At 38.1% G+C, this 16,043-nt stretch overlaps 1 protein-coding gene across 1 annotated transcript in view; it reads left to right on the top strand.

Moving 5' to 3' along the window:
- The first annotated feature begins 298 nt into the window (after positions 1-298).
- Positions 299-16,043, top strand: part of GRXCR1 (glutaredoxin and cysteine rich domain containing 1) — a 153,234-nt gene continuing 137,489 nt past the window's right edge. Inside the window, exon 1 of the mRNA XM_032135727.2 lies at positions 299-1,252. Coding sequence (XP_031991618.1) covers positions 869-1,252 — 384 coding nt within the window. The 5' untranslated portion in view covers positions 299-868. The remainder of the gene's footprint in view (positions 1,253-16,043) is intronic.

The raw sequence follows: 16,043 nt of genomic DNA, 5'->3' as shown, positions 1-16,043 counted from the left end.
ATATTTATCAATGCTGATTACCTGGATTGCTTTGGCTGATCTGGCTAGCCTGGAGGGTTTTTCCATTCTTCCCTCACTGTTGCATATTTTTTCTTTCTGAAACCTTTTCTCTGTCAAAGAGAACAACGTTTTCTACCAGCAGAAGGGGGAAAGCAACAAAGCAAAAGTTCTCTCTTTTCAAAAAAGCTAAAAAATAGCATTTCTGTTACCGTGCTATTCTTTAGCTTGGTAAAGATAGATGTAAGTTGGACATTCATCTTATGCAATGTAGATGAAATCTAATTGATGATTTAATAAGAACTAATATTGATAGCTCTATGCAGGCATGCAGCGTGTTCACTGCCCTTTTGAAAGATCACTCAGTGTGAGTGAAATAAGAAATAAGTCCTGTGAGAGAACTATGACTTCTCTTATCCTACAAACTTGGTTCCACATTTTACCTCTAACCTCTGGTTTGGACAATGAACAGTAGAGACATGTCCACTGCTCAGGTCCTTTTCAATGCCCACTATTGACTTCAAAGTTCAAGCCTTTCATTTTCTTGCCTCATACATATTTTCGGATTCGCTGCATGCCACTTTCTTGCACTTGTCCTGTTAAAGAGTCCCTCATGGCTATTTAATATTTAAAGGCTGGGATCATTTTGCAGGTTTTAGTTTAAAGGTAACCATAGCACACACATACACATTCATTATTAATAGCAGAGACACACTGTAAGTCCTTGGGAATCTTCTTTCCTTTTGATGTTAGTTTCACAGGAGTGCTGCCATCACTAGACTTGGCTCTGATATTGCTATCTGGCAAGTGGACTAGTGCAATAACAACGGATCCAGAATGCTATAAACTGTTCATATGGGTGGAGGTGACCATGCTGAAAAGGGAGATGAAGCCAGAAAGTGACAGGCCACGGAAAGTCCGGTTTCGGATAGCGTCCTCTCACAGTGGGCGAGTTCTGAAGGAAGTGTATGAAGATGGGCAACCGTCAGGCTCTCTGGATTCTGAATGTGCCAGTATCTGTGGGATAGATGGACTAAGTGATTCTGATGGAAAGCAGAATGGCCGCATAGAATCAGAAGGTGATGAGAATGAGAATGACCAGGATAGCTTGCTGGTGTTAGCAAGGGCTGCGAGTGAGAAGGGTTTTGGTACAAGAAGAGTCAACATTTTAAGCAAAAATGGCACAGTCAGGGGCGTCAAATACAAAGTGAGTGCTGGCCAGGCTCTATTTAACAATTTGACCAAAGTATTACAGGTAAGTCATTGCTGTTTCCTTCTCCTGCTCTTTGTTCCTAACTCACCATCTGAACACCTCTCAGTTCTTCAGTTAAAGCAAGCCTCTCTTATTTGCAACTCCTACATGCTTCATGAGACACTCCTCTACCTAAGATACTGCCCTAACAGCTATCAATTAAAAACAGGGTCATTATGCTTGGGAAAATAGACTGACTTCTCAAGGCCAAATTTCTAACATGTAGGTGGTCTTTTTTTCCTTCCAGTGTGTGATGACTAATGTGTCTACTTCTTTGCTAAGGAGAAAGAAAAAATGATGCTGTTCAAAGCATTTGAGCAAAGATTAAAAGTTAACTTCTGCTTTATTATCCTTGAAATACCAGTGTAGCATTTATCATTGCTCGTGTAGATATTTACATCAGCAAAGGTTGAGTGCATGCATTCAGCGAGGTTGGGTTCAATTGGAATGTTGAACCCAATAAAGACTAACTTTGACTTCCTCCCATTCCTGAGGAGGTTGCAGGCTTCATTCAATATCAATTTCTCTATTAAGTTGCCCATAAAAATTCTAGGATGATGCTTGAAAAAATTACTCCTCTATAAATGTACAGACTGAGATCCAGATTTTATAGTTGATAATTAGCCTTTAAATATGATAGATTCTGCAGAGTAATATAGAAATGTATTATTCAGGTATTGGGGCTTTTGACAATGATCTAATGTTAACAAGTTTTTGAAAGCATTGGTAAAGTGATTTGTTTTTTTGTTAAAAACAGATATCATTATGTCAGGAATGGAATTCATGATTGCTATCATTAAGATAGCCAATATTTTTCACTGTAGTTCCTTTTTATATTCTCAATTTTTAAATAAAGTGATCTCTTGTGATGATTCAATGTCTCTATATTATATTAGAATGTGTGAGTGGTGAAGAGAGAGGATTTCAATGGAAGTATTTAAATATTTTTTATTTCAAAGTATTTGAAAATATCACATCAGGAGGATTTAAAAAATTAGTTTTTGTTAAAGGATAAAAACAGTTGACAGCAAAGGTTCTTTTAATATATGGCACTTACTGGTAAAGAATTTTACATATTGGGGTGAGGTTGGAGACTGAAAATCAGAAACTGATGTTATGTTCTACTAGGTTGGAAACAATCTTGTATAAGTTTCTAGAGATGTGATTATTAGGTTATGATAATCTTAGTGGCCACTGAGTTTCATCAAATGCAGAAATTATTGCTAAGGAGTAGATCAAGATTTTTTGCAACAATTAAGTTTTAAAATGTTTGCATTCATTATGATTAACTTAGTTTGTCATTATTTGAATTGTCTTATGATTTGGAGGGTTGTTTACAAAACTAACAGTTTTAATACTTTGATTTGCATCTGGTTATTCAAATCTCCCCCAAAATTTATTGTTTATGAGTAAATATCTTAAGCCTTTAAAACCTACAGAGAAAAACTTTCCTCTCCCTATGTGTTTACTCTGACAGTGCTTTAAACTCACAAAAAAAGAAATAGAAGAAATTCCAAAATCAAAATTTTAACACTAGATTAGTTTACAATATTTACTTGTATATTTTTCTATGCATAGTTCCATAGCCCCATTTTGAGAAAAAAGCAATAAAACTGCCCTTTTCTAATAATTTAGCCCCATTCCATATATTCCCTGTTTTAGAGCAATGAAAAGCAATAAAGATTATTAGCAGAGGTCCTTCAAGGTCTTTGGTACTTAATCAGATCTGTCCCTCCCAACTGCCCACCAATCTGGTCCTTTCTTTATAATGTTGGCAAAGTCATCAGCCTATTGTAGGTATTCACAAATTTTGGTCATTGTCTTTAGTTTCATTGTCATCAGCAGCATCTTCATTGTGTGAATGTTCTCTGGTATCTCCAGGACAAAACATAAGTTAAAGGAGCGGCTACACTTGGATCAGGGCTGCCAGTTGCATTATTGCCCAAGGAGCTCCATTCCCCATTGTCTGCATGAATGGCACCCCTTAAAGTTGTGCAATACATCCTACTCAACATTATGTAGAGATCTGATTTGGATGCTTGCCACACTTTTTAAGGGATGTGTATGTCATTTGGGGTAATGTACCTCTTAGGCATATATCTTAGGATGATAGTGTATGTTCCCATAGGCATCCCAGAGAGAAGCCCCAGGGACTATAAGCAGAAGTTATTATTCAGTTATTCCTATACCTTCTACCAGATATGACTTTCCCTCCTATATACTTTGCATATCCCTTGAAAAGTAAGCAGTAAAGTTGACTGGATGTAATTTAGTAATCTCCCTCAGGGAGGAAAAAGTGAGCAGTTGGTATCTTGGATATTTGATTAAGGTTTCAATGCACAGCCAATCTTATTGAAGCAAGGAACTGTGATTGAAGAAACAGTGAGGCTTTTCTTTTTGTTTCAAGTTTTAAAACCTTAAAGCACTTAACCTTAAACGTGAAAGAAAACACTAAATATAAATAAAATCTTTCAAAGACCCTGTCAATCACTTGCCTCTTCTGTATTAGTTTCCCACTCTTTTATCCCTGCCTCATAAAACATTGGTATATGTCCTGCAAAAATTTCAACTGCACAGAAAAAAGTCATTGCAATTTTTGCCTTAAAATATTTTTACTTCGTGGCAGCACTTACTTAGAAAGTTGTCTATTAAAGGAATATCAGAACGAATTTCCATTTTATTGGTCAATTAGTTTGCCTTATATAATCCTGGGTATTTGATGATGTGCGATATTAATCAAGGTTGTTAAATGTAGTGATGAACCAGGAGGCAAAAAGCAGAAGGCCACCTGGCTGCTCAGGTGGGCATTGTAGAGAGTGGTTAATGGTGAAGCAAAATGTCTCTAGCTGTTCTAGATTATGGCGCTTCAGCTCCAGGTGGTTGAATTTGCCAACTCTCCCAGAGATAACAAGAATACAGAGCTCGAGAGAGGCCAATTTGGAAATCTGAAAACCTAGAATCTAGCCATGACTGTGGCCTGGAAATAGGTGTTTACTAGAAGTTCTTTAGGTTATTCTTACATGCACTAAGGTTTGAGAATCATTGACCTAGAGTATCAAAGGGAAATTCATCCAGTTCCCAAGGGTAAATAAAAATATTAATGTTCCTTATCTCTTCAATATTTAATAAAGAAATTGAATGAGATATGCAATGACTTGTTATTCATTCTTTTGATCAGGTTAGATTATCAGAAAGATTCTTCTGAGCCAAAGATGAATAAAGGTTATCCTGACAGCCATGTTTCCCATGAATATTCAAATTTATCAGTTTGAGAACAGGTCCAGAAATCTTACCAATACACTCTGATGTAGTTGGTCTCTTTTTAATACTCTTGAAGAAATTCTGCTCTTAGAATATCTCTATCTAGATACATAAGTTTATTCCTCATTACTGGAAAATTTTAAAAAATATATTTACTTTCTTTAAAAATTAGCCATTGTTTCTTCATGCTAAGCAAATTACAGAATCACCATATAGCTCATACCTCTCAATACACAGTTGACATGATTGGATTTGAGATATACTTTGATGTTAGCAGCAAAATATTTCCAAATTCTCTTAGAGTGGGTCAATGATGCAGATAATTAAGGCTGCTTATTTTTGCTAATTTATTCTTATGAGGTTACATTTCAGACAGCGATTTTTTTCTTGACCTTATCCTCAAACTGTGTGAGTAAACTCTGTTAGAATATTGTACTGTAATTTCCATAACTTTAATTCCCTTTCCTTCTCCAAATTTAAAATTACTGTATTAGAGGTAAATAGGTGCAAAGAAGGAAAATAATTACAACACATACTATAATTTGGCATTTCCTCTCTAAGAACTCAAATTAAACTTATAACCTCTGTCTATGTATGTACATGCATATTTTCGGTTAGTGTGATTGTATTTGTAAGCATTCTAATATTTCAAGACAAATGAAATAAAAATAGTATGTTTGTGGAAAAACCAGTATGTTTGTGGAAAAACCTAAGGACTCATTCTGAGAGATTTTGGAAATATTTTGCTCCTAAGAACAAAGTCTATCTCAAATTTAATGATGTCAACTGGGTACTGAGAGGTATGAGCTATATGGTGATTTTGTAATTTCTTTAGCATGAAGTAACAATGACTAGTTTTTAAAGAAAGTAAATTTTTCTAAAATTTTTCAGTAATGAGGAATAAAATGTTATTTTGCATTTTACACAGGGATTTCACATATATTATTTTAATTAATTGTGCCCAAAAGTTAGTAAAGTGAACAGAAAAGTTATTACTATTATTATTATTATTATTATGTCTGTTTTTAGATAACTAAGTGTCAGAGAAACCCAGTCTCTGGCCCAAAGCTAGTAATGCAAGAACTCTGCCCTTTGCTGTTTTGGCTTTCACAGTTTTCAAAAGTGCATAAACTCCCAACTTTATGTTTTGAAATGTTATGATAACAAACATGAAGACAAAATATATCACGTAATAGGACTAAACATATTGTGTTATTATGTAATCTGGCCTTTTGAAATTTCAACATTTGGTTAGCAGGTTTTACAATTTGTCATTTATTGAACATTTGATCTTCATCTAGAAAAGGCTTTTTTTTTCTGCAGAGTTAAATAGCTTCAATTCAGCTTTGAATTGTATTTTTAAAAGGTTTATATCACTTCTATAAAATCATTTGATTAAAGTGTCATGAGGTTGCAAGGATTGACACTGGAAGAGGATGACTTGTTTACCTCAAGTGCATTGGTGCTTACAGTGGTTCACTATCTCAGGATGGGTAGTGTTAACAGACCTTTCTAGCAGTATTTATTATCCATCTCTGGTTAACTGAATCAAACTCTGATAATAGAATAATAGTTCAGTAAAAACAAGGTGAATTCTTGATGACTCCTCAGTCCCAGTGGTTCATTTGGACCACTCTGGGAAAATAATTAGCATTAAGTACTTATTGAATATTACACACTGTTGACATTATTTATGTGCATTGATATTTATTCCTCACAACAACCCTGTGAGGTATATTACTATTAATCAATTAATTATCAATTAATTATGATCTGAGCTTCTTCTCTGTGTCAGAAACATTAATTTATAGGATTTAAAATGTTATGTATCCCGAGAAATTCTTATGTAGTGTTCTGTCAAGACTATCATGTATTAATGGAAATACTATCTTTTTAGATATCAAGAGGTAGGTAAAGAAGCTCTAGGATTTTTGATACAATTCCAAATGATGTGAGAAACTACACTGAGATTAAGTGACTTATGTAAAAAGCAGGAAAGAAAAAGCAGCAAAGATGAGTTGGTACTACTGATATTTACGTACAATTAAAGAACTGTAAACTGATAGAACTTAGAGTCCTGTGACCACCTTGCACATACCATCCTTGGCTCTTGCTTATGGTATTAGCACACATACTGAGTAGGACCTCAATAAATGTTCTTCCTTGAGTTAATGAATTAAGTGGGGCCGGGCGCGGTGGCTCAAGCTTGTAATCCCAGCACTTTGGGAGGCCGAGGCGGGCGGATCACGAGGTCAGGAGATCGAGACCACGGTGAAACCCCGTCTCTACTAAAAATACAAAAAAAAATTAGCCGGGCGTGGTGGCGGGCGCCTGTAGTCCCAGCTACTCGGAGAGGCTGAGGCAGGAGAATGGCGTGAACCCGGGAGGCGGAGCTTGCAGTGAGCCGAGATTGCGCCACTGCACTCCAGCCTGGGTGACAGAGCGAGACTCCGTCTCAAAAAAAAAAAAAAAAAAAATGAATTAAGTGGAACCCTCTTAGTGGTTGTTTTCCTCTTCTCCATCTCTTTTGGGTTTGGAGATTTCCCATAATGGACAGGACTAGAGTTTGCATGGCGAAGTGTTGTTGGCTTGCTTCATTCCATTCTTTCTTTTGATCATTTTCAATCATTCATTAATAACTATTTATTGCATATCTACCATGAGACAAAAAATATGTTAGATAATGTGAGGACTAAAACCCAATTCCTGACTTCATGGACAATCCAGCAGTGTGTTGTGAATGATTGTGTAAAGCAATTCCTGGAGGAACTCAGATACAAAAGATTTTGCTTTCATCCACAGAAGATTCTCTCTTTCTGCTTTCTTGTTGGTTTACCAGCCTCTATGCATTCTTCAGGCCATGCTTATGTTTTTCTCCTTTTAGTCTTTCTCTTATTAGACCATCATTTTATTTTGGATCTTTTTCTTTAGCTTGCTCTTGCTTTCTTTCTAGTTGAGTTCTGTCTCAAGGACAATAACTGAAGGCTCATCTGTATAATGATTCTTGTCTTGATCCTACAAATCTCTAGAAGTGAATAAAAGTGACTCTGACCATAAGCACTGACTTATCCAAGTTCTATTCATCATGTTAAAACTTTCCTTCTAAAGTTAGTTCAATTAATATCTAAGTTGGAAAATCACATTTTTTCCTGGTTCATCAGAATCTTTGTATCATGACATTTTAATTTGTGGAACTTTGGTAATTGCCTAAGCTTAATCCTATGAATCTGTCTGAATTATGGCTTTAGAACAACCTGCTGAGCAAAGTCACAGATTCCACAATATGACTTGAAACTGCTTAATGAACGCTTATGGGTGGCCTATGATTACCACATAATTAAGGAATTAGCATCTAATATTTCTAAAACTTAAAAACGAAATTTAACAGCCGAGCAAGGCAAACATTCTTTTGGTGGCTTGCTCATGCTGGCAGATATTGCTCATGCTGATATTTTCTCTGAAACCCAGTATTTTAAATTTTGTATAAAAGTAATATAAACATTTAATAGTCTATACACTGACACAGCATATAAATGTATCAATCCTTCAATAATTATTGCCTGGAAGGGATTTACAAAATTATAAACAGAATAAGATGTTATGCAGAAATTTTCAGTTAAGGGCATTTTATTTATGTGCACAAATCTACTCAACAAAGATTTGAGATCTGTTTGCTCAATTTTATTTTCCTAATAATTCATTATCTCATTTAATTGCTGATAAATTATGCCTTAGAACATTGCATCAGGAGTGAAGTAATAGATCCTTTTACATAGCAAACAAAGTAAATAATAGGAGTATTCCTTTTTTTTTGATTCTTAAATAACGAAGTTAGGCTATCAAAGAATTAGTTGCTTCTTTTTTATATCTTTTATGTAATTAACTATATGAAATTTAAGATCCCTTTTATATGAAAACTCTGTATAAGCTTGACTAGCCCAAAAGAGGGTAGAGTAGTCAAAACCAAGGTGTTGATTTGCTAGAGATAGATTTTGTCAGATAAGAAGGCTCTGGGGAATTGTGTTATTACAGGTCAGTGGAAAGAGAATAGGGAAACTTAGAGTACCAAATGAATGGAGACTAACGAGGGTCATCTTAGTTAAAAAGGGGACAAGAGCTGGGTGGTCTGTCACCTCAGGAACTTGTGGGGAGTCTACAGATTGAGGGGAGGGTCTAGAGCAGGGTCAGCAGGGAGAGGCTACTGGGTAACTCTGCTCATGAGGGTCCCAGAACTAATCCATACCACAGGGCAACTGTTCTTATTAGCGTATTACCTTTGGTGAAGAGCCAGGTTCACGTGCCCTCTCATGAGTACCTTCCTTTGACAGCTGTCAAATGCACAATGCTTGTGGAGCATCTAGCAGAAGGGATGCCCTCCAGTGTCCCAAAATTCTGCTGCTTCTAAACTGTCCCAAGTAAATATCCCCTTTTTAAGGACCCAAGACTCATGATTTCTCCCAGAAATCAAGAACATGGTCTTTGGCATCCACATTAATCATGCTGGTTATGTGAAAAATAAAGCCTGCGGTATCCATATTCAGAAGAGACTGAACAACAATAACCACTCACCCAGTGTGTTAGTTTCCTATTGCTGCTGAAACAAATCAAATCACTACAAACTTAGAGCCTTAAATGAGCGCAAATCTAGCTCTTTACAGTTATGGAGGTCAGAAGCCTGAAATGATTGTAATGGGGCTAAAATCAAAGTTTTGGCAGTGCTGCTTCCTCTCTGGGAGCTTTAGGGCAGAATTCATTTCTTGCATTTCCCAGCTTCCAAAGGCTGTCCACGTTCCTTGGCTTGTGGCCCTGCATCCTTCTGACTTCTGCTTCCACTATTACCTCTTCTCTAACTCTATTGCCCTCCTTTTTCCCATATAAAGATCTTCATGATTATGTTGGGCCCATCCAAACAGTCTGGGATAATCTTCCTATCTCAAGATGCTTAATGTAATCATGTCTGCAAAGTGCCTTTTGCTGTATAAAGAAATATATTCATAGATTGTGGAGATTAGGACATGTGTAGCTATTATTCTGCCTTCTATACTTGGTATTAAGCTTATTTTGTTCATGAAAAGACTGAGGCCTTGTTGTAGACTAGATCATTGGCTTCATTTTTTCCTAGTTCCCTGTGGTAGTATCATACTTTGACATACCTTTGCCATGGCCACCAGGGGGTAGAGTGTATTTCCACAGCCCTTGGCTTTGGTCTTGACCATGTGACTTCCTTTGGTTGAAAGGATGGTAATAAATATGGCACAATCAGAGTCTTAAAATGGGTTTGCATTGTTGGGCTTGCCCTCTTAGATACCTTTCCTGTGGAAACGTTATAATGCTGTTTTGTGCCTTTCCTTTCTGTAGTTATGTATAGGATGCTACATTCAATATAATTTAATTTTATTATGTTAGTCCAGGCATTTAAAATCTTTTTGGACTCTGGTCTTGCATCTAGTTGTATCTTAGTATTATATACCTTGCTGAGTAAATATAACACAGTGTTGATCATGGCAAATTGTCAGTATAGAATAACACCAAGTGAGTCAAAAGAAATGAATTAAGAGAAAATTAAGCACCCCTAATGAAGCAATAAATATTTGGTTTAGTAAATATTATAAATCAATAAAGTTAAACTAGTGGTTTTATGGAAAGAAGAGAAAGACAAATGATGCGAGAGTGGTTGTGATGCAGAACACATCACCCTCGGAGGACTCCAGGGTGTCCTCTTATCAGTTTCTATAACAGTGACCCTGTTGTTGCACTAATTTGCTGAGGATAATGGCTTCCAACTCCATCCATGTCCCTGCAAAGGATATGATCTCAGTTATTTTGGTGGCTGCATAGTATTCCATGGTATACATGTACCACATTTTCTTTATCCAGTCTATCATTGATGGGCATTTAGATAGATTCCATGTCTTTGCTATTGTGAATAGTGCTGCAATGAACACATGTGTGTATGTATCTTCATAATGGAATGAGGAGCTGAATGATGACAACACATGAACACATTTTGGGGGAACAACACACACTGGGGCCTTTCAGGGATGGGGTGGTGGGAGGGAGAGCATCAGGAAGAATAGCTAATACATGCTTGGCTTAACACCTAGGTGATGGGATGATCTGTGCAGCAAACCCCCATGGCACATATTTACCTATGCAGCAAACCTGCACATCCTGCACATGTACCCCTGAACTTAAAATAAAAGTTGAAGAAAAATTAAGAGTGACTCTAATACATTATTCTTGTAGTGCCAGAAACTTTTCTCAGAAAAGGAGTCATTTGTCCCCAAGGGGTCATCTTAATTCCTATGGTCTGAGGGACATAACTATGATCTCAGAGAATCGTGTAGCTTTTTGTCAGAGTATAAACATTATTGAATCAATTGAATCAATAATCCAGCACTGGGCTTCTAGCACTCAGGAGGCTTCATGTGAAACCCAGAGGCTACAACCAGAGCCCAAAGGCTGAAGATCTGCCTCTCTCAGTGCCTGGTGCTTTAAACAGCTGGCTTTATAATACAGTTATACACATGTTTTATTTAAAATAATATTAGAAAATCTACTACAAAGATAAAACAAACCAATGATTCTCACTAAGGATGCTGCCTCTCTTTCTAACTACACAGAAAACCAAATAATAAAAATTTGGGCCACAGCTTTGTAGATATTATTTTTTTTTTTTTTGAGATGGAGTCTCGCTCTCGCCCAGGCTGGAGTGCAGTGGCATGATCTCGGCTCACTGCAAGCTCTGCCTCCCGGGTTCATGCCATTTTCCTGCCTCAGCCTCCCAAGTAGCTAGGACTACAGGCGCCCACCACCACGCCAGGCTAATTTTTTGTATTTTTTAGTAGAGACGGGGTTTCAGTGTGTTAGCCAGGATGGTCTCGATCTCCAGACCTCGTGATCTGCCCGCCTCAGCCTCCCAGAGTGCTGGGATAGATATTCTTAATCACAACTTTCAAGGCTCTTCCTCTAATTATGGAATTTCCCTTTTCATACATTTATATATGCCCCTTCCCATTTTTCTTTTTTTCCCCTAAATTTGTGCTTGCTTCAGCATTTTCCAAAGCCAATGTTTCCTGCTTCAGCTACTCAATTACAAGCTGATTTTTTTTCAGGGAATATTTTTTATATTTCCATGAAGAGTTTCTGGAGATGAAATTATACTTGCCCCTCCCAAAATGCCTTGGTGGTGAGAGCTTATGAGAACTGAAACAGACCCAAAGCCTGTGCTGGAAATTAAGTAGCTGTCTACCCATCCTGCATAAGAGTCTTTTCTTCTCTCCTTAACTCCTTTCTGCTGGAGGTTTAAATGTGATACGCAACCAACTACTTCAGGGAACATCATTCACCTTGATGTTTCTAAAGCAGATTCAAAGTGGCTCTTGGATGCTCCATGTAGGAAGGGACAGGGAGTTCTGTACTAGTCATCATTCAGGATTCTTTACCCACACATTGTGATCAGCTAGATATATGGGTTCACAAGGGGCCAGAATGTCTAGAGATGATTTTGGTCCATGGATCCTGGTGTCCGTCTTCACTGCTACTCCTTCAGTCCATGTGCTACACTGATGCTGCAGGCAGTGCCCAAAGCCCTCCACCTAAGATGCCCAACTTTCGCTCCTTCCAACTCTTGGCACTACTTACCTTCATTGCCTTTATGTCTAGACTCCTGAAAACATTCTTCTATCAATTATTCTTAGGAGCAAGAGAAGACCTAAGTTCTAGAAATCAAAGCCCCCCTTTCCTTTGTAAGAGAAAGAAGAGAAAAATACCTCATTCCCCAGTAGTGTCTTAAATAATTACTGTGCTCGCTTTCCCTCCACTTAGACATAAGAGCACTATTCTCTGGAGGGAGATGACCTGGTTTCAGATGCAGTCTAACTTTTCCTAGTTGTTTAACGTGGGAAAATGTACTTAACTTCTATAAATCTTAGCTTCTTTATTGGTCAAATGGGGATAATGGTTGTGACTATTTCTATGAAATAAATGAGTTATTGTGTGTAAAGCATGTTTCTCGATGCCTGGTACCTTATAAGTACTCAATAAATACTATCATTTTTATTATCCTTCTTCAAACAAATTATGAATCAAGTACTACTAAGTATTCTGCTAGTCAGTGAGGGTGCAAAGATGAATAAAGCATGATTTCGGTCCTCAGAGAATCTAATTCTTTCTTATGAGATACGCAAACACATAGTTACTGTAACACATGGCAAGAACTCAAGAGCTTATTAAGGAACAGTGATGGGACATCTGACCCAATTCTATAAATTTTATAGAGATTCTGTTCCTCTCAGATAACATTTTTTAAATTAAGGCTGCGTGGGAAGTCCTGGGCCACTCCGTAAAAGGCATCTTGGTACCACAAGATTTTTTGGCAGAAATCACTTCACTTTGAAAAATCTTAGCTGCTGCCTCCAAACTTGGCTCCATCCCTGCCACACAAACCTGTTGTCTTGTGGCCAATTCCTCTCTTGGAGATCCTGTCTTGGCTTTGGCCCCTACCTAGGCCTTTGCCTTGGATTCCCTAATATTAACTTCCGTGTCTATTTGGCCAAATGTTTGCCAGCCTGGCTCTGCTGCAGTTGGCTCTATACCTGTGAACTCAGCCAGCCACCCACATGCCTTGTGTCTGAGTATTCCTTGGTAACACCTGTCATCCTGAAAGCCTTGCTTGCGCCTTCTGGGTAGAGACAGAATCAATCTCTTCTTTAGTAATAGCCTGGATTGATTTTTAATACCTTTCCATGCCAATGCCAGGAATTATTTGTATCTCTATGGAATGTCTTCTGCTATGAGTCACACAGTGGACTGCTAGACATGGCTGAAAATGTGCAGACATTTATTATATCATTTAAGACATTCAAAAGAGGCTGTTGCTGAGTTTTTTTCATGGCTTTATATATGATAAAGGACCCAGACGTTTTCTGTTGTTCTGCCTGGTCATTCTTGGCTTGTTGGTTGATGTCCTATCATGGATTCAAAATGGATGCCATAGCTTACAGCCAGACCAGAGTCAAAACTGAAAGGGAGTGTGGCAAAAGAAAACATTCCTTTTAGGCATGCCTCTTTTATCAGAAAGGAAAAGAAAATTCCAGAAAATTACGGATGCATTCTGTTACATTTAGTCTCTTACATTTCATGCGATCGTTCCTTGTCATCGTAAGAGGGCAAGAATGTATCTGGCATTGCCTCTTAGGTAGAAGGTAGCATGGGAGGATGGGGTTGGAAATAGCTGATGAACAAACAAGCAACAGTGCCTGCCACACCATTATCCATGAATTTTGCTATGATATTAATTTTTGTTGTATGTAGTTTGGCTCACATTGGGTCATACTTCTGAATGACGAAAGCATTTTATAGTAATCTTATTTCATGAACTGTGTACATTTTTTCTGCCTATCCTTGAGGATTTTAATCTTTCTATTTTTTTTAAATCCATATTTTCTCAGGTCCACAGCTTTTTACCTGTTGAGTTTGATTATTCTAACACGACAACTTTGGATACCTCAAAAGACAATAGGGCTGGTGAACAGTTTTTCATTAACAGCAGTAAAAGTGTTAATATAGTATTTATCTATTTTACCTATCGTTATCTCTAGTAGTCATCTATTCTCTGTATAGTAAGATGCTGTCCAATTTTAAAAAGATGCGCACCATAGTTCACCCAAGCAGGGCAGTCTAAAACAGAAAGAAACCTCCCACCACAGTGCACTTGGCTTTATTTTTCTCTCCTGCTTGCTCCGTTACATCAAAAGCAAAATAAAGTATAAAACACAATGACTACAGAGCCACAGCAGTCATTCCCACAGCTCTTTCCTTTACTCTTCGCCTGGGATGCCAGTCACCTCAGGGGCTCCACAGTTAGTGAGCTGGAACTCATTTCACATCTGAGGAGAATAATGTTAGAAAAGCTCTCTGCATGCAGAGCAGGGCAGACCCGCTCTCAGCAAGCCTTTCAGCAATGCAGCTCCAGCTTTCCTGATCTTATTGGTCACCAGAAGCTTGTTTTTATTTTTGAACTATTTAAAAGGATACTAGTAGTATTAGCAATAAAAGGAATCCTTCATTGAATGCCTACATGTGATGGAAATTATCGCAGGTGCCTCTCTTATAATACTGTTTCTTTAATCCTCATGGCAAATTTACAAGGTAAATATTAATGTATTTTACATGAGATAAACTGACAACAAACCAAAGTAACTTAAAGGACAATGAAAAAACATTTGTCCTCAAATATTTTGGCTTTCATTTTGATCCGCCACCTGAAATTCTTTTTATTATTTTCCCTACTTCCACACTTGGGAGATCTCCTTTGTGTTAAATTGAGTTCCTTAGAAGCAGAACCTGAAATTGGATTCTTGTAAAAAGTGATTTATTAACGGAGGATCTCAGAAGAAAGGGCATGAAGGAAGCAGGTTAGGGAGGGAAGAAAGCGAAACAAGGTAGTCATCTTGGCTAGAAGCCAGCACCAGCCCAGACGCTGGAGATGGTCTGGAATACAAATTGTAGCACGTATTTGGCCTCACCTGTCTTTGGCCACTGGCTGTGAGCTTTTAGCAGCCAATATTTCAGTAGCTGGGGGGTGGGTCAGCCAGCATTACGAAGGGGTCTGGGCACATTCACTGCAGTTCACCTCTTGCACTGTTCAGATTTATCTCTTTCCTCCCATTAAGTTTATTGCATCCAAGCACAACCTTGTCACAGTTAATGGGAGAGTTAGTGGGATAAATAACAGTTCCCACACTGCTGCTGCCTTTGAAATGATAGCTGATAATCTTCCACTATCCATTTTAGACACCTCTCCTCTTAGCTAGCACTTCTACTCAATTAGGTGGCTCACATAGTTGCCCCATATTTTCAGTCCCTGTAGAGTCTGAGCTTTGAGCATTATGTCCTTCTCAGGAAGTAGCTGCTATACTTGCTGACTCACTGCTAGACCCATGAATACCAAGAGAGGCCCTGAGTACCAAACAAACATGTTTCTCCTTGCTCCTTGTATGTAGCAGCAGTTCTACTTCCTCATGATAATCAGGGTCAATTAACCTTGCGGGTATTGTAACTGCTTTTTAGGCCATCTAGATTACCATCATGATGAGCCCAAAGTGACTAGATGTCAACTATAGCTTTAAGTTTGGTGGAACTCTTACTGCATTACCTGGGGGAAGAGCTCCCTTCTGGGATCAAAGACTTGGACTATGAATGCCTAACATTGCAGAGAAAAATCACAATCCTCCAGGTGGGAGACTGGGAGTAATGGTGAATGGGCTCCTACAGCTTCCCATTGGTTCCTGGATCCACGAATTCTAGCCATTGGTGATGTAGCGCCACATAATAACCATTGGCTTGGGTATAAGTGGCATCCTGAAGAGTGATGCTGCCTTCCCACAGTGGGGGCATCTCCAAAACTGATGCATCAGCCACACCTTCGAGATGCTGCTCTAAAGCTCTAGCAGGTGGCAGGTCTGCAAGGCATGATGCCTGGCAGGGCCAGTGTTCCTGTTTGTGTTGCTCACTTGAGCTCTCTGAACCT

This window comes from Hylobates moloch, unplaced genomic scaffold (assembly GCF_009828535.3).
Source record: "Hylobates moloch isolate HMO894 unplaced genomic scaffold, HMol_V3 SCAFFOLD_17, whole genome shotgun sequence".
NCBI classification, from domain to species: domain Eukaryota; kingdom Metazoa; phylum Chordata; class Mammalia; order Primates; family Hylobatidae; genus Hylobates; species Hylobates moloch.
Note: the sequence above shows the minus strand (reverse complement) of the source record. Positions and strands in the feature narration are given on the sequence as shown.